At 34.6% G+C, this 27,314-nt stretch overlaps 1 protein-coding gene across 2 annotated transcripts; it reads left to right on the forward strand.

Moving 5' to 3' along the window:
* Positions 1 to 2,111: 2,111 nt before the first annotated feature.
* LOC114189010 (uncharacterized) lies at positions 2,112 to 22,104 on the forward strand. Of its 2 annotated transcripts, XM_028077706.2 has the most exons (7): positions 2,117 to 2,327; positions 2,912 to 3,067; positions 4,605 to 4,957; positions 5,042 to 5,536; positions 19,898 to 20,350; positions 20,447 to 20,944; positions 21,318 to 22,104. In XM_028077706.2, the coding sequence occupies exons 1-7, from the start codon at positions 2,321 to 2,323 to the stop codon at positions 21,873 to 21,875; spliced, it is 2,520 nt and encodes an 839-aa protein (XP_027933507.2). In that variant the 5' UTR covers positions 2,117 to 2,320; the 3' UTR covers positions 21,876 to 22,104. The 2 variants fall into 2 exon arrangements, with proteins under 2 accessions (XP_027933509.2, XP_027933507.2); XM_028077708.2 differs by lacking the exon at positions 20,447 to 20,944 and having other exon boundaries at positions 2,112 to 2,327.
* Positions 22,105 to 27,314: the final 5,210 nt, after the last annotated feature.

Below are 27,314 nucleotides of genomic sequence, written 5' to 3' on the forward strand. Positions count from 1 at the left end.
AACTAAGCCCTTAGTGGGCAACTTATCCACAAATCTTAATAGCATCCCGACCACCTCCTTGTCCCCGGACGACAACTCCTCTACCCCCATATCCTTGTACCGCGAAGGGTTATTGGTCCAACTAAAAGGGAATTTTGTACTCCCATCCGCATTCAAAAAATACTGCTCGCCTCCCTCCTGCACCACAACCTTGAAGTATCCGTCCTTGAAGTGCTTGAAAGATTGGGAGAATGCATCCAATCTGCTAATGCTAGGACGGCTGATCAATGATAGCCAGGTAGCCGGCCTCCGGGGTCTAGTATCATAAAAATATAGGAACGCATAGGGTGAAGGCTCCAAGTACAACGACTCGCACAAAATACGGAAAGCCTGTAGGTAAGCCCAACTATTGGGGTGTAACTGAGTAGGCGCCACGTTCAGAGCCCGTAGCACACCCATAGTAAAATCGTCGAAAGGTAGTCGTATATGAAGTTGAGAAAAATGGCACATGTACATATAGAAGAACTTCTTGGCAGCCCCTTCTTGCCCATGACATACCCGGTCTATGGCGCTCACTCTTTCCAACGAAACAATGTCTCCACTGACCCCTCTAGAGATGACGGGAGTACAGTTTAGCCAGGAATTCAGCAGACGAGACCACCTGAACAGGGATGATTGGTCCCGAACATCGGATGCCACCCATGCGTAGCCGCCCTTAGCCGGCCAGTTACTTTCCTCCAGTTCTTCAGGAGGATCTTCTCGGATCTCCCTCACTACCTCCCTTGGCACCCCGCTTGTGCCAACTCCAGCACTCACACCCTCTCCATGAAGCCGGTCATCTCTACTCCTATCCGACTCAGTACTCTGACTACTACTAGATGTAGATAACGATGAGCTATCGCTACTAGACATACTTGTTTGATTTTTTACGGAAAGATGTCGGCGGAATTTGGGAACTAGTCGGACAAGATGATGCGCACAAGATCTCTGATTTCTAAACTCGCAAATGAACCAAGTAAACCATCGGCTGCATTCAAACCCGTATTTATAGTCCGCGATCCCAAACGACTTAAATTCTTCCCGCCAAAATGAAACCCCAGACCAAGCGACACCATCATTATGGAATATATGACGCATAAGAAATGACGGCGCCAAAAGTCTAACGATGTGACCACCTGACATCCTTTCACCTACCTTCTGACACTTCCAAGCCTTAACACTGTTTACCACACTTAAAGGCTGGGGGACTGGTGTATCACACCTAGCCGGTTTTGCTAGTTCACCAACACATGTCATCCTTGACCGACAACCCATATCGGACAAGGCTGGGGGACTGGTGTACTGTACCTAGCCAAACTCAACCAAGTGAATAGTACACACGTCAAAACCACATACCATCTAGTACCCGGACACCACCAGCACTAGCCATCTAGGCAGGTAGCCGGCCAAAACCGACTACTTGCCTAGAAGGCTAACTCGCTTCAATACACCCATGGAACCTGATTTAGGACCAGGCCCACTCATGGCCCAAGCTGGGGCCCAAGCCAGAGCCCAAGTCAAGGCCCAGCCCATGAGATGGTCAAACGTCATTAATGTCTATAAATACACGTGGACCCCATCATTTAAAGGTACGCATTCATTAATCACTGATTTGACTCTCTGAGAGCTTTGACTTACTTGAGCTTCGGAGATTCTTCTGCAGGTAACCCCTCCTAGGTTCAAGTTGACATGTATCGACCGGGAAGAGGCCAACTGAAGAGATAGCGGACTACATGGTAAGGTGACGCTTGTGCCTAATCTCTTATTTGTTCTCTGCAGGAACATATATTATTTATACGTATCAGTTTGATATTTTCTTTTGAAATGTGTCAATTAAATTTTAAATTTTAAATAATATATCAATTAAGTCATTTTAACACAACAATTATTAATATCAGTAACATAATCGATAATTATATTAAAATTTAGTTACAAAAATTACGAATAAAGTTAATAATATTAATAATTTCTTTTAAAGAACTTTAAATTAAATATTTCAATAGTTAGAATTTGATTAACTTACTTTTAAAAACGATATCAAACTAATACTTTTGAACAAATTTGAACAAAATTAAAATCAAGTAACATCGGACTAACTGGTTATTCAACCCGAAACTAAGCTCTCATAGATTGAGGAGTTGTTCTGACGCAGGTACGCACGCGTACCAGTACAAAAAAAAAAAAACAAGTGAAATCTTGGCGGCTCCCTCCCATGTAAACGGAAGAACACGTATCCCGATTCCCAAGAGAGTGCCTCCGCCATTCAAACGGAATTCTCACCGGAAAACAAGTTCCGGCCACCATGACAGGTAACTCCCTTCTTCAATTTCGATTGCCGTGTACCAAGTGAAGTTTTACTCACCACCAAAATTCACTTTCCGAAGAACTCGCATTTGGGGTTTTCTTATTATTTTTCTAGTTTTTGTGAAGTTTGATTGTTTATTGAGTTTTTTTTTTAGTTTATATTTCATTCTTTTTATGGTCCTTTGAGTTTGAGTGCTCCCACTTAGTCTGAACTGAAAGTAGTTTTTTTTTTTTTTTTTTTCTCTCTTCTGGGTGCAGTATTTCTGGTCTTGATACAAATTGCTGTTTTTTCTTTAAGATTTTCTCTTTATTATTATTGTTGTTGTGTATATGGATTTATTATAATTATTGTATGATTTAGGGACATCATGTTACATGTATCCATGATGTTAGTCAATTTCCATTTCCTCATAATATTTAGGAGTTTGAACAACTTTTTCTTGTAAATTCTCGGGATTTCAGGCTCCACTTAGCTGTGTTTTGTTCTGTACGTGTAAACCACTAGATTTACTACATCTGTAGTTAAATATTAAATTTTTTAAATGATGCCGTTTTTTAAAGCTATTTTTCTACTATTTTTATGTTATAGGAAAGTTCAGATTAGGGGAGAGTTTACTTCCATGTAAGGTTGAAGAAGACCATCAACCTCAGCGAGGATTTATGGCAGGTATAAATGTCACTTATCAACCAGTTGTTCTGGAAGCGAACCAAAGACCTGGGCTTGCCAGAGCAGAAGGTCCACCAGGTGAGTTAACTACCTGTTGGGCACTCAAAACCTGTTTCGGAAGCTGGAAAAATATAAGTGATTATTTTCTAAGATGCCAAACTTGATTGATTATATTGTTGGTCTTGAACCTATTTGTTAGAAGGGTTGAAAATTTGCAGTAGTTGGTTCTATGCTATGTTAATATGTTCCTTAATGTGATCAAATTTTCAACTAAAGAGACAAAGATTGTTATAAAGAATTTGAAAGCTCCTTTTCATCTTAATGTGGCGTGGTTTTGTGACTTGGAGCTTCACTTAGGTTAATTTATGAAGGTCACACTGGCTTCATACTTTACTGTGGCATAGCATTTGATTTTTTCATGTTGTCAAGCAGGTGAAATGTGTTATCATACTCCTGCTGTGAATGATACCTGGTAAAAAATTATCAACATAATTGTCTATTATGTTGGAATTCTATGTTTTTGCAGATATTAGAGTAAATATTTAATGAATCTAATGGTTAATTAAAAGTGGAAATTTCCTTCCTTAAGTCTATCCTGTTTTGATTATACTAATGATTATAATCGTGACAGCATTTTGTTTTCTTCAAAATGATAAGCTTTCATAACCCTTTTGAATCTATATGCTGTACTTTAAACTTAAATGTTTATATATACATCTGAAAATCGATAGTTGTTCAATTATCCATGTTTATAAATGTAGTTGTCGGTGATGCACTATGGAAGAGAGGCAATACCAGTTTTCAGTAGAGGTCGTATTGGCTGCAATGATTGCCAAAAACAGCACCTTATAGTGCACTGTAGCAGTGCTACCATGATATAGGCTTCAAAAACCCATTTTTCCCATGGAATATCATTGTTTGTGTTTTTTATTTTGGGTAAAATAATCCACAAAAGTTACCTCCATATTGACCTCCATTCCTTCACACTTTATAGGACTATTTTTTATCTTGTGTTTTTTTTCTCTCTTCTTCCTGTAGACTTCCCGATTCACATTCTTCAAATTTTTCTAATCTAATTTATGGTACATTTTCCATTAATTTCATAACTATCTTTTTTCACTTCATTATTGTGATTTTGATGCTCCTAGATTGATAGTGATTGTGTGAATAAATTATGACCTATTATTTATCATGAATTTCTTTAATTTTGGGGTTTTGTTTAGTTTTGAGTATTTCATATCGTATAAATTAATTATTTTATATTATAATATTAAAAGAAGTGACCATTCTGTTTAGTACTATTTCTGTATAGCATTTTTAGAGTTAGCTGCTGTATGTTTGTATAGCTATGTAGTGTCAGATACACAAAGTTCATTGTGTACAAGTTTTCAGCTTCTGATATGACACGACTTTATAGGATTCAGTGCATTTTTCTTTTCCTACCTTTTCACAATTGTGTGGGGGTAAGGTGGGGTTTAACCAAGTTCTTTTCTTGTCTTAATTGATTGAGCTCTATTTTTGAGGCTGAATTTGCATCCTTGTTGCTATGATGTTCTTTTCCCTTACACAAAATCCTGAAGAAAACAGTATAATCGTGTGTTATGCGGATTTTCAGGGATGCCTTCTAAGGTATACCAGACTCGTTGTTCTAGTGACAAGGAGAAACCAAAGTACATGGTTTGGACAAATAAAATGGACAAGTGCCTCACTGAGGTACTTGCTGAGCAAGTGAAAAAGGGGAACAAAATGGATAACATGTTTACGCCAGCAGCATTTTCAGGTGCACTAAAAGCACTGAACGAAAAGTATGATATGTATGTCACAAAAGGACAGATAAAAAATCGACTGAAGACATTGAAGAAACAGTTTGGGGTTTTGAAGGAACTCCTAGCTCAAAGGGGATTTATGTGGGATGACACAAAAAAGATGGTTGTTGCAGATAACTCTGTTTGGAATGACTACATCAAGGTAATTTTCTTACATGTATTACAGTATTCATTTCATAAGTTTGTAGTTTTATGTTGATTGTCGATATTCTTATGTTACCTGCAGATGCACCCTGATGCAAGGATTTTTCGGGCAAAATCTATAGAAAACTATGACCAATTATGTGTTATCCTTGGAAAGGAACAAGTAATTGCAAGCCTTTCAGATAATGTTATAGACACAGATGTAAACTTTGCTGTTGATAAGAGGGATCCAGATCTTGCCATTGTATCTGAAGTACATCATGATGGAAACCAGACAAAAAGCCTCAGGTGGACAGTTGAAATGGACCATTGGCTTGGAAAGATTCTTGTTGACCAAGTGAAGAAAGGCCTTAAAGTAGATAAAGTTTTGCTGACAGAAGCATATGAATCCGCTGTTTCAGTAGTAAATGCAAAATTTGGGCTTCATCTGGAAAAATTCAATATTAAAAATCGTCTTAAAACTTGGAAGAAACAGTATGAACAGTTAAAGGAAATTCTGTCTCATACTGGATTTCAGTGGGATAAAATAAAGAAAATGATCATTGCAAATGATTCTACATGGAATGACTATATCCGGGTATGTTGTCTCCTTTGGAACTGTTAGATAGCAATCACTATCTGCCCCCCCCATCCCCATGTTGAGTAAACCTTTCATATATTGCAAAAATGATTTGTTTTTTTTTAATAAATTCTTCCCAAACTCATCGACCATTGTCTTTATAGGTAACATGTGGAAACAGCCTCTAGAGCTGCTGTTTGTCCACATTTTGTTTTATGAAAATATTTTTTTTTAATACAATTAAACTTTTTGATATAACTATTATTACAATGAAAAATAATTGCCAAAATGTAAAAAAAAAGTAAAATTGTAATAAAATACATACAAAACGTTATAAAGATATTTTTTTATTAGTTAATATAATTATACTATAAAAACACTTTCAACCTTTTATCAGGACTGTTCATTATGGGTAGTTTCTTCTAAATAATGAAAACTACAAAGTTAATTAGAAGACAAGGATAGGAAAGGTAAAAGAGGTAAAACAATGTGTACACAAAATAATAGCTACAGAAACCAATCTTCACTATTAATTGTGTTAGATATTGTTTGATATTGTTAAACACAATATCAAGCAATATCTTCTATTTACTCTATTTTTTAGTTACTTTTTTTAGTTGTATCTCTCTCTATTATAAATAGATTACCTATGTGTGGTTTATACATAAGGGAGATTAATCTCAAACCCTATTTTCTCTATATTCAACCTAGTATCAAGAGCCCTAAACGATCCATGATTGAGAAGGGATCATTGCAGTACTTCCTTTTTCCTAAATCCTAAGCCCTAAGCCTCAAGCCTCTCGCAAATTTTCAGATTTCACGTGATTGCAATTTTGCAATTGTTTTATGCTTTGAGGCGTTTTTGGAGGTTCTGCCATGTTCTTTATGCCATTTTAAGGAATTTGCAATCGTCTAATATTGGGATCTGTTTTGTTCATTGCTTTCGTTGTGTGATTCGCATTTTTGTTTTGTATCCAATTTATTATGGTATCCCACCGTGATAACTGGACTTGCCCTCAGGGAAAAGGACGTCCTAAGTGTGAACATTGTGACAAGCTAGGTCACAAGATTGACAAGTATTATGCATTACATGGTCGTCCTCGATCTGCTGCAGTTGTTCAGACCGATCTTTCCCCACCTTCGTTTCCTAGGGATCTTCCTTCTTCTGTTTCATCCGATACACTTTCTATGTTCAACAAATTTCTCAAATGGTATAAGGATCAATAGTCTTCTAGTTCCACTGCATCTGTTGCTCACACAGGTACATCGTTTGTTGGTCTGACTCAATCTTCTTCTCTTGGTCCTTGGGTTTTTGATTCAGGAGCCACTGATCATATTATTGGTAACAAATCTTTGTTCTCTTCTTTATCCTTTCCTAATCCTTTACCTTTTGTTACATTGGCTGATGGCTTTAGAGTATTATCTCATGGTGTTGGCACGGTTAAACTTTTCCCTTCTTTAACCATTGATAATGTTCTTTATGTCCTTGGGTCTCCTTTAACCTATTGTCCATCAATCGTCTAACTCGTTCTCTTGATTGTGTTGTTTCTTTTACCAATAATTCTGTGTTTAGAAGACCCGAGTTCGAAATAGGTGATTGACACAGGATGTGAGTCTCATGGTCTTTATTATCTCCATCCCTCTACACATGTTGGTGTAGTTATGGAGTCTCCCTCTCTTCTTCATGCTCAGTTAGGTCATCCCAGCCTTGCCAAGTTATAGCAGCTTATCCCTGCCTTGTCTAAGTTGTCTCGTTTGGTGTGAGTCATGTCAATTAGGCAAGCATAGTCGTACTTGCTTTCCTCGTAGTGTCACACACGGTGCTTCATCCCCTTTTGTTGTGGTTCACTCTGACATTTAGGGACCTAGCCGTGTTAAGTCTACATTAGGTTTTTAATACTTTGTTACTTTCATCGATGATTATTCCAGATATACTTGATTATTTTTTATAAAAAATCGTTCTAAATTATTTCATCCTTCAAACCTTTTTTTTAATGAAATTAAAACTCAGTTCGATGTTTCTATTAGAGTTTTGCGCAATGATAATGGCTGTGAATATCTTTCTCATTCATTTAAACAATTGATGGCTTCTCACGGTATTCTACATCAAACTTCTTGTCCTTATACATCTCAACAAAATGGTGTAGCTGAACGTAAAAATAAACATTTATTGAAACAACTCACACTCTTTTAATTCATGGAGAGGTTCCTGAATATTTTTGGGGTGATGCTATTCTTACTGCATGTTATCTCATTAATCGCATGCCTTATTCGATTTTAGATAATAACATACATCATTCAATTTTATTCCCTCATGAACCTCTTCATCCCTTATCTCTAAGAGTTTTCAGGTCTACATGTTTTGTTCATAATTTCAGTCCTGGTCTTGACAATCTCCTAGATCACTTAAGTGTGTTTTCTTAGGGTTTACAAGATCACAAAAAGGATACAAATGTTTTTCTCCTTCTCTTAACCATTATTTTGTATTTGTAGATGTTATCTTTAATGAGTTCTCCCTTTATTTTAAGAGTCAATATTCACTTCTGTCTCCATCCAATTCTGTCATTCAACAAATTGTTATAGATTAATTGTTTATAGCATGAAATAGTTGTACTTTCTGACAGCTGCTTTTTTCTAGAAGGTTTTTAGTAATTATTTCTTATAAACTCATGTTAGGCATCACTATGTACCTTGATATCTAAGCTTACACCCCAGAGTACTCCAATCATTTTCCATCATAGTAAATTGAGCTTCAAGTTATTGAAATAAAGGATAGTGTTGAGAGTGAAATCATAAGATCATATTGTAATAAATTTAGTTTATAGTCGTGCATCACTAAACATAGTCATTTTAGTGTTTTTGATATGTTGTTTTACTATACTCAAATGTTTAGTGTCTTTGGTATCAGATTCATTGTTAGAGCCTATCATAGTGGAATTTCTTGGGTCTGTTGTTCCACTTGCTATCGGGCCACTATCGGACCACCTATTATGTCTTGTCTCACGCACGAGATGTATATACCTCGGCGTGAGGGGTGTGTGTTGGAAGTCCCACATTGACTAGAGATAAGGTCAATTTAGAGTATATATGTGGATGCAAATCTCACCTTACAAGCCGGTTTTGTGAGGTTGAATTAGGCTTAAAGTCCTTTTCTTAACAAAGTAAACTCTTACGAGTCTACTAGTAGAATCTACAAAACTCCCATGAATTTGGTTTGACTTTTGAGTTTGATAACCATTGGTGTATAGTCTTGCTCTACACTAATGTATATTTATTTATGCAAGTATGAATAATTCAAAATACTCTGAGAAATTAAAGACAAAGGCTACAACCTATGACATAGTAAATACAAAAGCAACTCTATAAAAGCTATACATCAAAAGATAATCATCATTATTCAAAATATGCATAAAAAAATCCTACCCAATCAACATCACAATATCTAGAAACTTGGTTGTCCCCCTTATCCTGCCTTATCCTCATATAATAATCCTTGGCAAGAGCCTTTTTTGATATATCTAAAAATTTGTATGACAACATTCCTATGATCAATATGAGGATTATGCATGAATTGACTAAAAGTGCCAATTGCAAAAGAAAGATTAGGTTTGGTGATTGAGGAAAATGAGCTTCTGCACTAATCTCCTATATCTCAAGATCTGAGAATGATTCACCTTGATCAACCTGTAGCTTTTGATTTGTATCCCTGAGATGATCAACAGGTCTCCATTTAGTTGTGCCTTATTCCTCCAAAGTTTTCTTACCACATTTTTTCTATGATACCACAATGCCTTGCTTTGATCGGAATCCTCAATACCAAGAAAGTATTTTAAACAACTAAGATCTTTGACTTGAAAGTGACAAAAATAAGTGTTTTTTCACCTAGGAGATTTTAGCTGCATCATTTCTTATAACAACAATATCATCAACATAGACAATTAAGTAAACACATTTCTTGGGAGAAGTGGGGCAATGAAACACTGAATGACCTGTTTCAGTTCTTTTCAGCCCAGATTTCAATATCGCATGACTAAATTTCTCAAAGCAAGGTCTATGAGATTTTTTGAGACCATATAGAGATCTCTGCAATTTGTAGAGTAAACCAAACTTCCACACAGAAAAAAAATTCAAGAGTATGCACGATATAGATCTCCTCATTTAGATCACCATGATGAAAGACATGTTTTAATGCCTTGTTGATGGGATGACCAACGGTGAATGACAACCATACCAAGAAAAATCTGAACTATTGTGATTTTTGCCACATGAGACAGGGTATCACCATATATCCAACCTATAATGTATCCCTCAGTCACTAATTTGGTTTTGAGACAATCAATTTCATCATTGGCTCGGAATTAATGGCATGGACCCATCTGCAACCAATTGGTTTCTTTATAGGAAAAAGAGGAACCAACTCCCATGTTTCACTATTCAAGAGACTACATTTCAACAATCATAATTCGTCGCCATCCAAGATGAGAAAGTGCTTCTTGAACATTTTTTGGAATAGTAAATGAGTAATACAAAGGTAAAAGATTGGGTTCTGAGTAGACCGAATACCTTTTCTAATTGTGATATACTAGCCTGAATTATCATCATTAGGATCCGTAGTAGGAATATTTGACGCCAAAGGGCATTAAACCAGTTACAGGACAATAATTCAGAATGATTTATCATTCTTGCATCATATTTCAATATTTCGACTGCAGTGTGTCTGTCTGAATGTTTGCATTTTATTGCCTCCATCTGGTATAATTCGTGATGTTAATGAAAATAGAAATAATCTCTAGTTTTCTCTTAAACCTGTCGAGAATAAAGAAAATAGGGATTGAGATTAATCTCCCTTGTGTATAAACCACACATAGGGTAATCTATTTATAATAAAGAGAGGTACAATTAAAAAGAGTAACTGAAAATAAATAGAGTAAATAGAAGATATTGTTTGATATTGTGATTAACAATATCTAACAATATCTTAATAATATCAAACAATATCTAAACAATATCTAACACTCCCCCTCAAGCTGGAGCATACAAATTGTATGTGCCAAGCTTGTTACAAATATAATCAATTCTAGGCCCCCGTAAAGACTTAGTAAAAATATCTGCTAACTGATCACTTGAGTTAACAAACTCAGTCTTGATGTCTCCAAACATGATCTTTTCCCGAATGAAATGACAATCAATCTCAATGTGTTTGGTCCTCTCATGAAAGACATGATTAGAGCTAATATGAAGAGCAACCTGATTGTCACACACAAGTGTCATTTGGGTAACATCTCCAAATTGTAACTCTTTAAGTAATTGTTTGAGCCAAACAAGTTCACAGGCAGTTGAGGCCATAGCTCTATATTCTGCTTCTACACTGGATCTTGCTACAACACTCTGTTTCTTACTTTTCCATGAGATCAAGTTACTACCAATGGAGACACAATACCCAGATGTAGATCTTCTATCAGAAGGAGATCCTGCCCAATCAGCATCTGAATAGCAAACAACTCTTGTATAGTTATTAGAACCATATAACAATCCTTTTCCAGGGGATTTTTTAATACATTTCAAGATGCGAATGACTGCATTCCAATGATCTTCACATGGAGAATTAAGAAATTGGCTTACCACACTAACTGCAAAGCTGAAAAGCAAAATTTGAACAGGATAATCGATTATTTCAGGAGATAATCGATTATTCCAGTAGGTTTTCGAAAAATACAAGTTCTGCACAGATAATCGATTATCAATAGTGATAATCGATTATCACTGTAGTTTTTCTAAAAATAAGAAACCTTCTAGAAAGACGAATGCCATGCTGCTGATTCTAAGTTTAATTAAACTATTCTACAATACACTTATTTTATTTTACAAGATAACATTTGCATAATTGAACACTTTGTCTTCATTAGTGCTTGATCATCATTCAAAATCACTTGACTTCCTTCTTTTTGCCAACAATCTCCCCCTTTTTGATGATGATCAAAAAATATGTTTAAGGACTTGTTGCTACCTGCAATTTAGAGACTTACAAAGAGAATGGTTAAAATAAAATAATGTGTCTTTATCATGTAAACTTATTCTCCCCCTTTTTTGATCATATGAGAAAAGGGTAGAGCTCCCCCTAAATGAAATAATGCTTGAGGGCACACAGCAGGAGATAAAATACTTAATCATTTATTGATTCAGAAAGGAAAAGAGACTACAAGCAGTGGTAAAACATATGTTAGAAAATTCTCCCCCTAAAATTCTGCACTCATGTCATCATCATGAGTGAATTCCTCATCAAACCTATGTTCTAAGTTGGAAATTCTAGTATCAATCCCCCTAATGAGTCCGACAACTTCTTCATGACGAGAGGTAGACAGAAGAAATAATTCTTCTAGTCGTTTGTTCATGTTGGCTATGTTGTCTTCTATAGAGAAAGATGAGCCAACACCACTTGAAGAGCCAACATTTTGTGTAGCAGGAGGTATGGGATCAGTAGGAGGAAGTTCTTCATCTTCAGCGTCATAGTTGGGCATATCATCTCGATGGACATAAGTATCACCAAGAGGAACAAGTTTTAGCTGTTTGAGAGAACTTTTAGCAATTTCATTTGCACGTAAGGTACTTTGACAAAGCTCCCCGATGGTATCAACTCCTTTATATTCGCAAATCCTTGAAATTAAGAGGGAATATGGAAGAGGATATTGTGGGTACCTCTTTGCTTTGAGCATAATGTCTAGGATTAAACTAGACCATTTTATCGGAACACGATTTAGAATCGCATACATGATGAGAAGGTCAGCCTCTGAGCACTGAGCATGATTGGTTCCTCTAGGACACAAAATCCAGACAATTAAGTAATGGATGAGTCTTTCATCCATTTTTAGTCCTCCAGCCAATAATTGTCTCCCAACATCCTGTGCTGGGTTGCGTAAGAAAGATTGATAGGCCAAGATTCGATTGAAGCCATCAATCCCATGGAGAATTGATTCTGCAGCATCATTGATGGGAAATTTAGCCACATTTTCCCAAATATCATTGTCGATGATAATGTCCACTCCCTTTACTTTTGATAAAGCAACTTCATCTCTGATCTTGAGATTATAGTAGAACACTCGTAAAAGATCAGGATAGTAGGTTCCATGCATTTCCACAAATGGTCTGATGCCTTGAAAATTAAAGAGAGCAGGAAACTCAAAACCTGCAGCTGTGAATTTTCGAAGAGTAATGTACTTGGGAGAGATGAGTGCTTTGTTTTTCCAAATCTGAACGAATTCATCTCTTCGATCTTCATCAGAGATCCAACCTTCAATGGATGCTGATCTGATGGAAGGTTGAGTTGGACGTGGAGCAGTTCGTCTACGTGTTGGGATCTTTCTGCGAGATGATTCTGCCATGGTGCTGATTGCAAGAGCAAAGGATGACACGTTTAGGGTTTTGTTTGAAAAGAAAAAGGGGGCAAATGATGAGAGGAGTTCATTTCTGCGTGAATAGTTGAAATTTGGACTCAGAATTTATAAAGAGTAGGCTCCCAACGGCTAAAATGCGAAAATCAAAGCAAATCTAGCCGTTACAACGGCTATTTTTTCGAAAATTTTTACATAACGTCGTGCAATAATCGATTATCCTGAGTGATAATCGATTATTGTTTCATAATATGAATTCCAGAAATGATTGGTATGAGCAGATAATCGATTATTGTAAGTAATAATCGATTATTCCAGAACGATTTTGAGTATTTTGATCAGGGTCATGATAATCGATTATTCTGCTTGATAATCGATTATTCCAGGAATTTAGAACTTATTTTGGGAGAAGATAATCGATTATCATGAGTGATAATCGATTATTGAGCGTTGATTTACGAAAATATGAAAAATGAAGATTATTGCTCTTTCAAGAGACTTCTAATATTCCTAAATCTCTCCTAAGCTCATAAAATCTGTCTTTGGCTAAAGACTTTGTGAAGATGTCTGCCAATTGATGCTTGGTGTCTACATAGTCTATCACACAATTTCCTTTACTTATGTGATCCCTTAAGAAGTGGTGTCTAATTTCTATGTGTTTTGTCCTAGAATGCATTATGGGATTCTTAGTTAAGTTTATGGCACTAGTATTGTCGCATTTTAGAGGTATATGATTTAGATAGATACTGTAATCCTCTAATTGTTGCTTCATCCATAGGATTTGAGCACAACAATTGCCAGCAGCAATGTATTCAGCCTCTGTAGTTGACAAAGCCACACAGGCTTGTTTTTTGGAGTGCCAAGAAACTAATGAGCTTCCTAAGAGATGACAAGTACCACTGGTACTTTTTCTATCTATTTTACAGCCACCATAATCAGCATCAGAGTATCCTATTAAACTAAGTGATGCCCCAGAAGGATACCAAAGTCCAAAAGATATAGTTCCTTTAAGATATTTTAAGATTCTTTTTACTGCTATAAGATGTGATTCCTTAGGATTAGCTTGATATCTAGCACAAACGCATATAGATTGCATAATATCAGGTCTACTTGCAGTAAGATATAAAAGAGATCCTATCATACCTCTAAACATGGTTTGATTTACCTCAATACCTGATTCATCTTTATCCAAATAGCAGGAAGTTGCCATAGGAGTACTTGCTGCTTTAGCACTATCCATTTCAAATTTTTTAAGTATTTCCTTACAATATTTAGATTGAGATATGAATGTCCCTTCATCCATTTGTTTAATTTTCAAACCAAGGAAGAAGTTTAATTCTCCCATCATTGACATTTCAAACTCACCCTGCATTATGCTTGCAAAACCTTCACATAGAGATTTATCAGTTGATCCAAAAATTATATCGTCAACATACACTTGAACCAATAAAATGTGTTTATCTACTCTTTTAATAAACAAAGTTGAGTCTATTTTACCTCTTTCAAAATCATTTTCGAGCAAAAATGTGCTTAAGCGTTCATACCAAGATCTAGGTGCTTGTTTCAAACCGTAAAGTGCCTTTTTCAATTTATAAATATGATTTGGAAATTTGTAATCCTCAAAACCAGGTGGTTGTTCAACGTACACATCTTCTTTGATAAAACCATTTAGGAAAGCACTTTTGACATCCATTTGATATAATTTAAATTTCATAATAGAGGCATAAGCAAGAAGTAAGCGTATAGCTTCTAACCTTGCAACAGGGGCGTATGTTTCATCATAGTCTATACCTTCTTCTTGTCGATATCCCTTTGCCACAAGCCTAGCTTTGTTCTTAGTAATATTTCCATCTTCATCCATCTTATTTCTGAAAACCCATCTTGTTCCAATCACTTGAAGTGATTCATCTCTTGGAATCAACTCCCATACTTTATTCCTTTCAAATTGATTGAGCTCTTCTTGCATTGCAATGCACCATTGATCATCTTGAAGAGCTTCTTGAACATTCTTTGGTTCAATCTGCGAGACAAAAGCAACATTCATACAAAAATTGTTCATATTTCTAGTGATTACCCCTTTTGTAATATCACCAATGATGTTGTCTAGAGATAGTCCTCTTGGTGACTTCCAGCATTTTTCAAGATCTTCAGATTGATAAGGTGGATTCTCATTTAAATACATCTCATCAAGGGCCTCCTGAATATATTCTTCATCACCTGTAATTTGCTTATTTGACTCAAGAGGGTTTACCTCAAGGTCTACAACTTCATCAAAAACAACATGCATGGATTCTTCAACATTCAACGTTCTTCGATTAAAGACTCTATATGCTTTACTAGTAAGAATATCCTATAAATATTGCTTCATCAGCTTTAGAATCAAATTTTCCTAAATTTTCTTTTCCATTATTTAAGACAACACATGCATCTAAAAATTTTAAGATGAGCAATATTTGGCTTTCTACCTTTAAATAATTCATAAGGAGCAATTTTTAAAATAGGCCTAATAAGCATTCTATTTAAAACATAACATGCAGTACTCACAGCATCAGCCCAAAAATATTTAGGAATATTATATTCATTTAGCATTGTTCTAGCTAGTTCCTCTAAGGATCTATTTTTCCTCTCTACAACTCCATTCTGTTGAGGTGTCCTAGGAGCATAGAAATTATGCAAAATTCCATTTTTATCACAAAATTTTTCAAATGACTCATTTTGAAATTCTCCACCATGATCACTTCTTATAATCTTAATTTTCAAATCTTTTTCATTTTGAACTAATTTTGCAAATTTTTTAAATGCTTTAAAGGCTTCACTTTTTAAGGTAAGAAAGAAAGTCCAAGTAAACCTAGAGTAGTCATCCACAATAACAAGAGCATAATAATTTCCTCCATAACTCTTAATCCTAGAGGGACCAAATAAATCCATATGCAACAGCTCTAAAGGCTTTGAAGTAGATGAAATATTTTTTGAATGAAAAGATGATCTTACTTGTTTTCCTTTTTGACAAGCAGCACATATTTTATCTTTTTCAAATTTTATTTTTGGTAAACCGATCACTAATTCTTTAGACATCAACTTATTCAACTGTTTCATGTGAATATGAGCAGCCCTTTTATGCCACAACCAATGATTTTCTTCTTTTGCAACTAGACATGTTATATTACTAGATGATGCACAATCAAGATCAATTAAATAGATATTATTGTGTCTCATACCTTTCAAAGCAATTTCATTAGAATCCTTTTGGTGGATAGTGCAGTAATCACTTTCAAAGATAACTTTGAGACCTTTGTCGCATAGTTGACTAATACTGAGAAGATTGTGCTTCAGTCCTTCTACAAGTAGCACATCCTTGATTTCCAAGGTATCTCCTCCACCAACATCTCCAATTCCAATTATTTTTCCTTTGTTGTTATCTCCATATGTAACAAATCCTTGATCCTTTCTTTTGAGATTCTTGATCTTCCTTTTATCACCCGTCATGTGTCTTGAGCATCCACTGTCAAGGTACCACAATGATTTTCTAGCTTTGGAAGTTAACTACAAAATAAGAAAAAAATAATTTCTTTTAGGTCCCCATTAACTTTATTGGGTCCTTGAGGTTAGAGAGATATAAGAATTATTTGGCAATAGGCATCCAAGTATACTTCCCATTTGGAACATCATAGTGTTTAATATTGCATTTATTTGATGTATGCCCCTTTTTCATGCAATAAAAACAAGTAGCTAAACAAGTATTTCTATAGTGAGCAGTTCCTTTTTCTACCCACACTCTGCGAGTCTTTTTATTTTTAGGAACATATTTATTTCTACTTGGATTCTTCTTCTCAAAAGCATGTTTTTCAAAAGATTTATTTTCTAAAGCATCTTTAAGTTGTTTTTCTAAAATCATTAACTCAAATATATAGTTTTTGCAAGATTCACATTCAACAGCCTCAATTTCTCTATTTTCTAAACTTAAGATTTTATTTTTCAAAACATTTTCTTCTTCTAGAGATTTTTCAAGATTGTCTTGTAATTCTTTAAAATCCTTTTTTAATTTTTTGTGAGCAATATCTAATTTACTGGATTTAGCAAGCAATTCTTGAAAAGCATCATAAAGAGAATCATAATCATTTTCATTGTCAGAGGAGCTTACCTCACTGTCAGAGTGATCACTATTGGCCATTAAGCAAAAGTTTGCTTCTTCCTCATCGGATCCTTCAGAGTTGGATGAACTTGAGGCATTATCTTCCCACGCTATATATGCCTTTTTCTTATAATATTTCTTGTTTTTCTTTTCATCACTCCTTTTTGAATTTGGGCAGTCTGCTTTTACATGACCAGTTTCTCCACATCCATAGCATTTAAAGTTTGAGGAGCTTCCTTGATTCTCCTTCTTATTACTCTTGAATTGATTTCTTCCTTTGGACTTCATGAACTTTGTGAACTTCTTTATCATAAGACAGATTCTCATCATCATCAGAATCTTCTTCCTCTTTTTGCTTTTTGCCTTTGACAACCTCGGTTTTGAATGCAATATTTTTGCCTTTGACAACCTCGGTTTTTGCCTTCATCATTCAGTCTTCCCAGCTCAAGCTCGTGCTCTCTCAGTTTTCCAAACAGAGCAGCCATGGTCATTGTTGCAAGATTCTGTGACTCCGTGATAGCCGTCACCTTTGGCTGCCAAGCCCTATTCAAAGATTTAAGAATTTTTATGTTAAGTTCATCAGTATCAAATGTTTTACCTAACCCATTAAGATGGTTGACGATATGTGTGAACCGCTTCTGCACATCGTAGATGGTTTCTCCTTGCTGCATTCGAAACATCTCATATTCTTGTATCAAGAAGTTCTTTCTAGCCCGTTTAACATCGTCAGTTCCTTCATGAGTCACTTGAAGGATTTCCCACATCTCGCGTGCACTGGTGCAGATAGAAATTCTGTAGAACTCATCAAGAGTTAAAGCCGATGATATAATGTTTCTGGCTTTAACGTCATATTGAGCTCGCCTGTTTTCATCAGCAGTCCATTGAGAAAAAGGCTTTGGTTCCTGCACTTCATTAACAACGTTAACAGGCACAAATGGTCCATTTAAAACAGCATCCCAAATACCCCTATCAACTGATTCTAAAAATATTTGCATTCTGACTTTCCAAAAAGGATAGTTTTCACCTGTGAAAAGTGGAGGTCTATTGATAGACGCACCTTCAGCAAAAGTTTGATTTGACCCTACCATTTTCGAAAAAATTTGAATGACTATCAAAGCAAGCTCTGATACCAATTGTTGGTATCGCGCAGCGGAATGACTAAACAATGGTCAAAAATCAAGAGGGGGGTGAATTGGATTTTTAAAATTCTTGACAGGTTTTAAAATTTTTCTCAAAATTTAATTAATTAACTTAATGTAATAGTTACTTTAAATGCAAGTGCAGATAAATAAGGAGTTTAAGGGAAGAAGATGCACACTGATATTTATACTGGTTCGGATCAAAAGACCCTACGTCCAGTTGTTAACCTCTTAAACAAGGAGATTAACTCAATCACTATAATAATCAAAATTACAACAGATTATATGAGAGAAAAGATTAGAAAACACCTCTCTTGAACAACCACAAGAGATGAACAAAACTCCCCCTGAATCTCACAGAGGATGACCAGCTTTCCTAGCAACAGCACAGCACTCAATCTTCTAAGAACTCACTTAGAAAAAGTTATCGCTCACTCACACTAGGTTTTTCAAGCTTTCTTTAAGAATCTCACAGAGCCACACTTTGCAGTCACAGCCAAAGAACTCTGAATCTTAAAAAGGTATTTTTGAAGTTGAACTGCAGTTCCTTAAATAGAGTTTTCGAAATTTAGGTTAAGAATTGAGCCGTTATGTTCCAACTGCCAAGGATAATCGATTATCACTAAGGATAATCGATTATTCCAGTAGGTTTCCTGAAAAGCAAATTTTGAACAGAATAATCGATTATTTCAGGAGATAATCGATTATTCCAGTAGGTTTTCGAAAAATACAAGTTCTGCACAGATAATCGATTATCAATAGTGATAATCGATTATCACTGTAGTTTTTCTAAAAATAAGAAACCTTCTAGAAAGACGAATGCCATGCTGCTGATTCTAAGTTTAATTAAACTATTCTACAATACACTTATTTTATTTTACAAGATAACATTTGCATAATTGAACACTTTGTCTTCATTAGTGCTTGATCATCATTCAAAATCACTTGACTTCCTTCTTTTTGCCAACATGTTGATCCTTATACCATTTGAGAAATTTGTTGAACATAACAAGTATATCAGATGAAACAGAAGAGATTTCAGAACTGGAAGAGGCAGCGGAAGACGCCATGGAGGAACTGGAAGAGGCGCGGCTTCAAATGGCGCATGAGGGACGATCAAAATCGTATGGTCGCCTCTCGGAACTAACACTCCGACAGTGCCGGCGGCTCCGGTGGCAGCAGCGGCGGTGTTGGCAGACGCGGAGGCAACGACAGCGAAAAGAAAAAACCTTAAGCTCTAGATACCATGTTAAGAATAAAGAAAATAGGGATCGAGATTAATCTTCCTTGTGTATAAACCACATATAGGGCAATCTATTTATAATAGAGAGAGGTACAATTAAAAAGAGTAACTGAAAATAAATAAAGTAAATAGAAGATATTGTTTGATATTGTGATTAACAATATCTAACAATATCTTAATAATATCAAACAATATCTAAACAATATCTAACAAAACCGATCTTAATCTGTTGATGGCATCTCACTTTAATGTTAAAGTTTCTTGATATCTAGAAATTTAATTTATATCTTCAACATTCATTCTTTATTTTTTGTGTATTCAGATATATATTTAAGTAGTGTATTTTAGATCAGATTTGGTTTAAGAATTACATATGTATAATTATTAATTATTTTAACTTGAGATTATGATGCTTAAGAATATGTAAGTATTTTGATGTTGATGACTTCATGATACTCATTCTTCCTATAATGCCAGACGCATCTGGATGCAAGAACTTTCCGTGGTAGAGTTTTTGAGAATTATGATCAATTCTGCATTATCTTCGGCAATGAACCCTTGGATTGGGATGAATCTGAGCCTTGTGATGCAGTTAACTATGATATCAATGTTAGAGATCCAGGAAGGCAAATGAGGTGGACAAGTGACATGGACAGCTGTTTAAGTGCAATCCTTGTGCAGCAAATAAAACAAGGCAACAGAAGCGAATTTGACTACAAATGGAGGCCTGCTGCATTGGAAGCATCTGTGTTGGCTATTAATGAAAAGTTTCAGCTGTATTTGACGAAAGATCATGTGAAAAATCGTCTAAAAACATGGAAAAGACAGTATGATATTCTGAAGGAACTTATGAACCAGAGCGGATTTGAATGGGATGAAAAGCGAAAAATTGTCATAGCAAATGATTCTGTATGGAATGAATATATTAAGGTACTTATAAGCCTACTTTTAGTTTCTGTATGACATTTTTTACTGCATAAGGATACTTTTTCTGCAACTTGTAACAAGTGTACCTTTTTGGAACAGAAAAACCCTGATGCTCGGCTCCTTAAAGGACGAGTTATCAGAAACTACAATGAATTGTGCATAATTATAGGTCATTGTGATCCACATGATAGTCCCATGAGTGGTGCTTGTGCTAATATGGGTATGACTACAGACAATGGTGTTATGGAGGTTCAAGAGACAAGTTGCCGTAGAACCAACTACGCAAAAGAAAAAGGAAATACTGTGACATGGACAGATGAGATGGATCATTACTTGACAGAGTTGCTAGTCAATCAAGTATTGTTGGGAAACAAACTAGAGAAAAATTTCAAGACCTCAGCTTATATAGCTGTTCTAACTGCTCTAAATGAGAGATTTAGCCTAAACATAACTAAAGAAAACATTATAAGCCGATTGAACACATGGAGAAAACAGTATGGCCTTTTGAAAGAAATGCTCTCTCAAGGGAGTTTTGAGTGGGATGAGGAATGTAAGATGATTGTTGCAACCGACATAGAATGGAATGAATACATTAAGGTATATTTAGTTTTGCTTAGTATTAAATTAGTGTCGAAGTTATTTTTTATTATATTTATTTGCTATTGCAATACTTAAGCTCCTAATTGCTTATCAAGTTTAGGTCAATAAATCCAGTGATATGGAGATAATCTTCAATTGTTACCCCACCTAGTTACTTCAAGCTGTTTAAATTTAACCAGAGACCCATCATAATAATAACTACAAAATACATCCACATTGCCTACGTGTCATGTATTGTTTGCTTGCATTATTAGTGGTTGGTTTCATTTGCTAGCTACTACAACCACAATCTCAACTGCATATTTGGCACCTTTATCCCGTTGCACTGCTGAACAATGTTTTCTGATTCATGTTTGACTTGGTTATTCAGAAACATCCGGATGCCAGGCATTTGAGAGACCGGCACATAGAGAACTACCATGAATTAGGTATGATTGTTGGTAATGAGCAAGGAATTGGAAATTGGTCGGAAAACTCTGAGAGGTTTGATGTAAATATTACACCTAACTATGAAGAGCATGCAGAAACTCCAGCACTGGTGTTGGCTAATGCAGATATGAGCCGTGATGATGATGCAAGTGATGAAGTGCAGGGCTCATCTGAGCAAACAAGAGCGAGACCTTCATCATCACAATCACATTCGAAGCAACCGTCAAAACGAAGGCGCACTTGTGATGTTTTGCTACAAATGATGAGTGTTATGGCCGCAGATATAAGTCGGATAGCTGATGCATTAACTGAAACTAACAACAGAGTGTGCTTAGAGGAAGTGGTGGAAAAGGTACAAAATATGCCTGACTTTGATGATGATCTCATCATCGAAGCTTGTGAGTATTTATGTTTTGATGAGAAGAGGGCATTGTTGTTTTTGAAATTAGAAGACAGATTAAGGAAAAAGTGGTTGTTGAAACGATTGCGAGGTCAATAAGGTAGTTACATAGATTTCTTTTTATTTATTTATTTATTTTTTTTTGTGTATGTAAGTTGTTAAAAGAAAATGGATGCTTGAAGATGTGTTTATGAATTTCTTCTTGGCCTGTTACATTCTCTAGGTACACCCTAGTTTAGGCTGTTACTTTATGTTATAAGAAAACTAACGTTAAGGGGGAAGTGGGAAAAAGTTATGGAATGACAAGGTGCTTCAACTTTCCTTCTTCTGATGTTTGTTTATTGCCTTGCACTTTCTTGGGCAACAACTTATCATCATTGTTATTACTATGGGGTCTGATTTTGTGTTGAGTAAATTTCCCTTATACAGCTTTGCACTCGCCCTATGATGAATGTAAAAATATCAATGCAAAATTTTCAATGAGAGTAAGTTGAATTCTTAAACAGGCCACCAAGTTTGTGTTTGAATAAATTTTTCAGAGAAACCAGTTTGAGGCACAGATGGTAGGTGCCTGTTTAGCTCATTTCATGTAAGGTTTATTACCATTTTACGCACGACTTCAATGTAGAAAAAAGTTGTTGATCAGTTAAAATCATTTTAAAGTTAAGACTTTTAAAATAGTTAGATTGAGAGCTAGGCCAAAAGTTATAATCAATAATTAAGGTATACATGTTTTTTTTACTTGATAGTATAGTAGTCCAGGTATTACAATTTAATTGTTATTTGACTCACCTTGTCTGTATCATTAGACAATTGATATCACCTAAAATAAATTGTGATATTCCTTATATTAAAGTAAATGGATGATGCCTACGCATGGGTTAAAGTTAATTTGATGATGCAACTAGAGGTAGCGTAGGGCATTATGCTAGTAGTGATGGTTGAAATATGATTCTTCCGTAATTTGTGAAGTCTTTAATAATTCTTCTATGTTGCTCCAACTTCCCAAATCACGATTCAATAAGAAAACTTGTATTATTATTGATTTTAAAGTTTCTTATATTGTTTTGGAAGATATTAAATATGTTGACCTTATGATTAAGAATTGATAATAAATTTAACTTTGTTTGTTTTGATTATCTACTCACGCTAATAAATACCAAATTATTTAATAATTATTTTAATATTCCAAAATTTTGATTTTTTAGCATTTTGAAATAACATTCTTTTTCTTTTGGAGGTTTAGTCTCACCTTCTATGTTTTTTTTTTCTTTTCTTTCTATGAAAATTCATTTGATAATAAATGATTATTGAGATTTTTTCACTATTTTAATATAATTTCATTTTGGAAATTACATAACGAAAATGATATTTGAACATAAAATTCGAACTCAATTTTGACATTGCTAACGTGGCGTCCTTTTTTTATTTATTTTTAAGTTTTTTAAATCAAAAAGAAGCCATGGTCACGTGCGCGTTGGTTCTGTGCGAATAAACAAACATGGAGAGAGAAAGTCACATAATTGCAAATTTTGGTAGTTTTGGTGAGAGAGGGAGAGAGAAAGGCGATCGGAGTTCGCGTGAGAGAGAACGGCGATCGGAGTAGAGGCTATTTTCAGAACTCATCGACGGCGTAGTATTGAGGGTTAGTGCTATTTTCAGAAGACGGCCACTAGGGCTTCCCCAAATCGAACATTTCCGGCAGAGAAGAACGACCACGGTGGGTAGAAACGAGCACGGTGAGTAGAAACCTTTTTCTGGCCTTAATGTATTTGTTAATGGTTGATTTTTTAATACACGCTTATCTGGCAGAAAGTTTGTGATTTCAATTCCGTGTTGCTTATCTTTAGGGTTTCCCAATCATGTATTGTGGTTTTGGTTGAGTATTAAGAAATTTCCATTTGGGTGTATTGCTGCTTTTGATTTTATCAGTGTACAAAACAGGGCAGTTTGGGTGTTGAAATAATTGATTGAGGTGGTAAAATAATTGTTCATTTAATGTATATAATATTTGTGAAAGTCGTAACATTATGATTTTTTACAGATATGTATTTTCGTCATTGCTGTAAAGCGAAATTCATTGGTGCTTTGAACGAAAAGTTAACTATGGCACAAAAGGAGTATATTGGAAGCACCCCGTTTTGGTGGTTTGCGATGTTAAAGCAATCATTGAAGATAAGTAGAAACGTTTTATCTCAGTTATGTAGTAAATGGGTTGAAAGAAGGGGTGGTTTTGATGTTGGTGGTGAAGTGGTTGAGTTTAGTTTATTAGACGTTTGTTTAGGGTTAGGATTGAGGGTGGTCGGTGAAAAAATTGATTTAAATGAGGAAGTTCTGGAGAGTGAGACGTGGAATACTTTTGGGCGTCAAACAGTTGATGTTAAGTTGATATATGATTTTTTGATGAAATTTGATGATGATGTTGGTGATGTTGAATTATTTTGCAAGCTATATGTTGTGTTAGGAATATCAGAGTTCTTGCTTGCAAGTAAAAAGGGTTGTGTTTTCCCCGTTATTTTTAAAGTTGTTGATGACATGGAAAATATTGAGAAATATAATTGGGGTACATTAGTGTATGAGTATTTGGTGTTTAGCTTGTGTAGTGCTTCGTTGGCGTTGCAGAACGAACCAAGTCGATTTGAGTTTTATGTGGTTGGATGTGCATATTTGCTTGAGGTAAATTCATTTATTTTTTGTAATGTTGTTTACATATGGTTTTTATTTTCCATAAATTGATTTTATTAATGATTTTTGTTTTCAGTTATGGTCATTTGATCATTTGGTTGTTTGCCAATCAACGTTCAAGTGTAAGATGAACTTGTTCCCACGATTGTTGTATTGGATGAATGTGAGCGTGGGTGACAAGGTCATGAAGATTGCGTTTCATCACGACATGGTTTGGACGTGTTTAACTACATTAGTTATGTTTCAAATCTGTAAGGTTTTATTGAACTCAGACATGTGTTTTGCTGTGTAGGCTATTCTTGATGTGGCGGTGTCAAAGGAAGAACTTGATCATGCTATTGTAAGAGAAGCATTTGAACATTTCGGCACTGAATTCAAAACCCAAGATTTGAAGGACAAGGAAGAGCTAGAGCGTTTGGTAGAACATCATGAAGCAGAGATAGCTGATTTGGAACAATCTATGTCTGCATTGGATGAGTTGGTTGCAAATTGGAAGGGTCAACAACCGAAGGATGAGGTCCGAGATGAAGTTGGTGATGATGTGTTCATTGATCCACGTGCATCTGTAATGAGTGTTGAAAAAGATGATGGTGCACAACAAAGCAATATGTATGACCGTATGAAGGCCCGACCTAGGATGCGGTTCAAGAGTGTTGCCACAAAAACACCATATTCTGTTTATGGAAAGAAGAAGTTGAAATCAATGCAAATTGGTTGATTTTGTTAATTTGAAAACACCATTGGTATTTCATTTAGAGTTATTTAAGAATGTTTGTTTTGGATTGATTTCACAGGACAAAGTATGTCCATGATTCTGTTATATGTTTTTGTGTTTGAAAATGTATGTTGCAGGTTTTTAGATGTTTTGCATTTATTTTGCGCATGAGTAATATTTTTTTGTTTATTGAGTGGTAGAACCAAATTATATAACACAACACAACACTTGATTTCCCTTCACTCCCCAATTTGAGTACTTGTACTCCCCACTTGTTAAAGTAACTGGTACTTTAAAGAACAATTTATTTCGTACATAAAATAGAAGTTGTTGTTATAACTGTATTTCGTATTTTGGGTTGGTCATAATAAAATTTAAAAATTAATTGCTTAACATAATTCAGAAATTTAAGATGGTTACTAAAGCTGTTAGTGTGAACCAGAATATATAACACCACTCCCCATGTAGTATAGTTTTACTCCCCACTTTCTAACGCAATTGAAAGTTTAAAGAACATTTAATTTCCTTCCTAAATTGAAATGATATTAAAACTGTTATTCTAAATTTAAATTGGTCATAATTAAAAATAAAATACTTAATTGGTTAACAAAATTCAGAAATTTGAGATGGTTATTAAACCTGGTACTGTGAACCGGAATATATACCACCACTCCCCATTTAAAATACTTTCACTCCCCACTTCGTAACGGAATTGAAATTTTAAAGATCATTTTATGTCCTTCCAAAATTAAAATTCTATTAAGTGTTATTCTAAATTTAAATTGGTCATAATTAAAAATAAAATAAATAAAAATAAGATATTTAATTGGTTAAGCAAATTCAGAAATTTCAGATGGTTTTTAGATCTGGTACTGCGAACCAGAATGTATAACACCACTCCCCATTTTGGAAAATTTTACTCCCCACTTTGTAACGCAATTGAAAGTTTAAAGAAAATTTTATGTCCTTCCTAAATTAAAATGATATTAAAACTGTTATTGTAAATTTTAATTGGTCATAATTAAAAATCAAAAATTTAATTGTTTAACAAAATTCTGAAATTTCAGATGGATGGTACTGTGAACCAAAATATATAACACCACTCCCCATTTTGGAAACTTTTACTCCCCACTTTGTAACGCAATTGAAAATTTAAAAAACAGTTAATTTCCTTCCAAAATTAAAATGATATTAAAACTATTATTGTAAATTTTAATTCGTCATAATTAAAAATAAAATATTTAATTGGTTAAGCAAATTTAGAAATTCCAGATGGTTATTAAACCTGGTACTGCGAACTAGAATGTATAACACCACTCCCCATTTTCGAAACTTTGACTCCCCACTTTGTAACGCAATTGAAAATTTAAAGAACATTTAATTTCCTTCCAAAATTAAAATGATATTAAAACTGTTATTCTAAATTTAAATTGGTCATAATTAAAAATAAAATATTTAATTGGTTAACCAAATTCAGAAATTTCAGATGGTTTTTAAATCTGGTACTGCGAACCAGAATGTATAACGCCACTCCCCATTTTGGAAACTTTTACTCCCCACTTTGTAACGCAATTGAAAATTTAAAGAACTTTTAATTTCCTTCAAAAATTAAAATGATATTAAAACTGTTATTGTAAATTTTAATTGGTCATAATTAAAAATAAAATATTTAATTGGTTAACCAAATTAAGAAATTTAAGATGGTTTTTAAATCTGGTTCTGCGAACCAGAATGTATAACACCACTCCCCATTTTGGAAACTTTTACTCCCCACTTTGTAACGCAATTGAAAATTTAAAGAACATTTAATTTCCTTCCAAAATTAAAATGATATCAAAACTGTTATTCTAAATTTTAATTGGTCATAATTAAAAATAAAATATTTAATTGGTTAACCAAATTAAGAAATTTCAGATGGTTTTTAAATCTGGTACTGCGAACCAGAATGTATAACATCACTCGCCATTTTGGAAACTTTGACTCTCCACTTTGTAACGCAATTGAAAATTTAAAGAACATTTAATTTCCTTCGAAAATTAAAATGATATTAAAATTGTTATTCTAAATTTTAATTGGTCATAATTAAAAATAAAATATTTAATTGGTTAACCAAATTAAGAAATTTGATATGGTTTTTA

This window comes from Vigna unguiculata, chromosome 6 (assembly GCF_037176805.1).
Source record: "Vigna unguiculata cultivar grain cowpea cultivar isolate G323 ecotype 2 chromosome 6, ASM3717680v1, whole genome shotgun sequence".
Classification (NCBI taxonomy): Eukaryota; Viridiplantae; Streptophyta; class Magnoliopsida; order Fabales; family Fabaceae; genus Vigna; species Vigna unguiculata.

What these genes read in the sequence shown, in the direction of transcription:
- LOC114189010 (XM_028077706.2), top strand. An exon ending in TTTGGAATGACTACATCAAG is followed by an intron (nt 4,958 to 5,041) that starts GTAATTTTCTTA and finishes TGTTACCTGCAG; the next exon opens with ATGCACCCTGATGCAAGGAT. An exon ending in TATGGAATGAATATATTAAG is followed by an intron (nt 20,351 to 20,446) that starts GTACTTATAAGC and finishes TTTTTGGAACAG; the next exon opens with AAAAACCCTGATGCTCGGCT.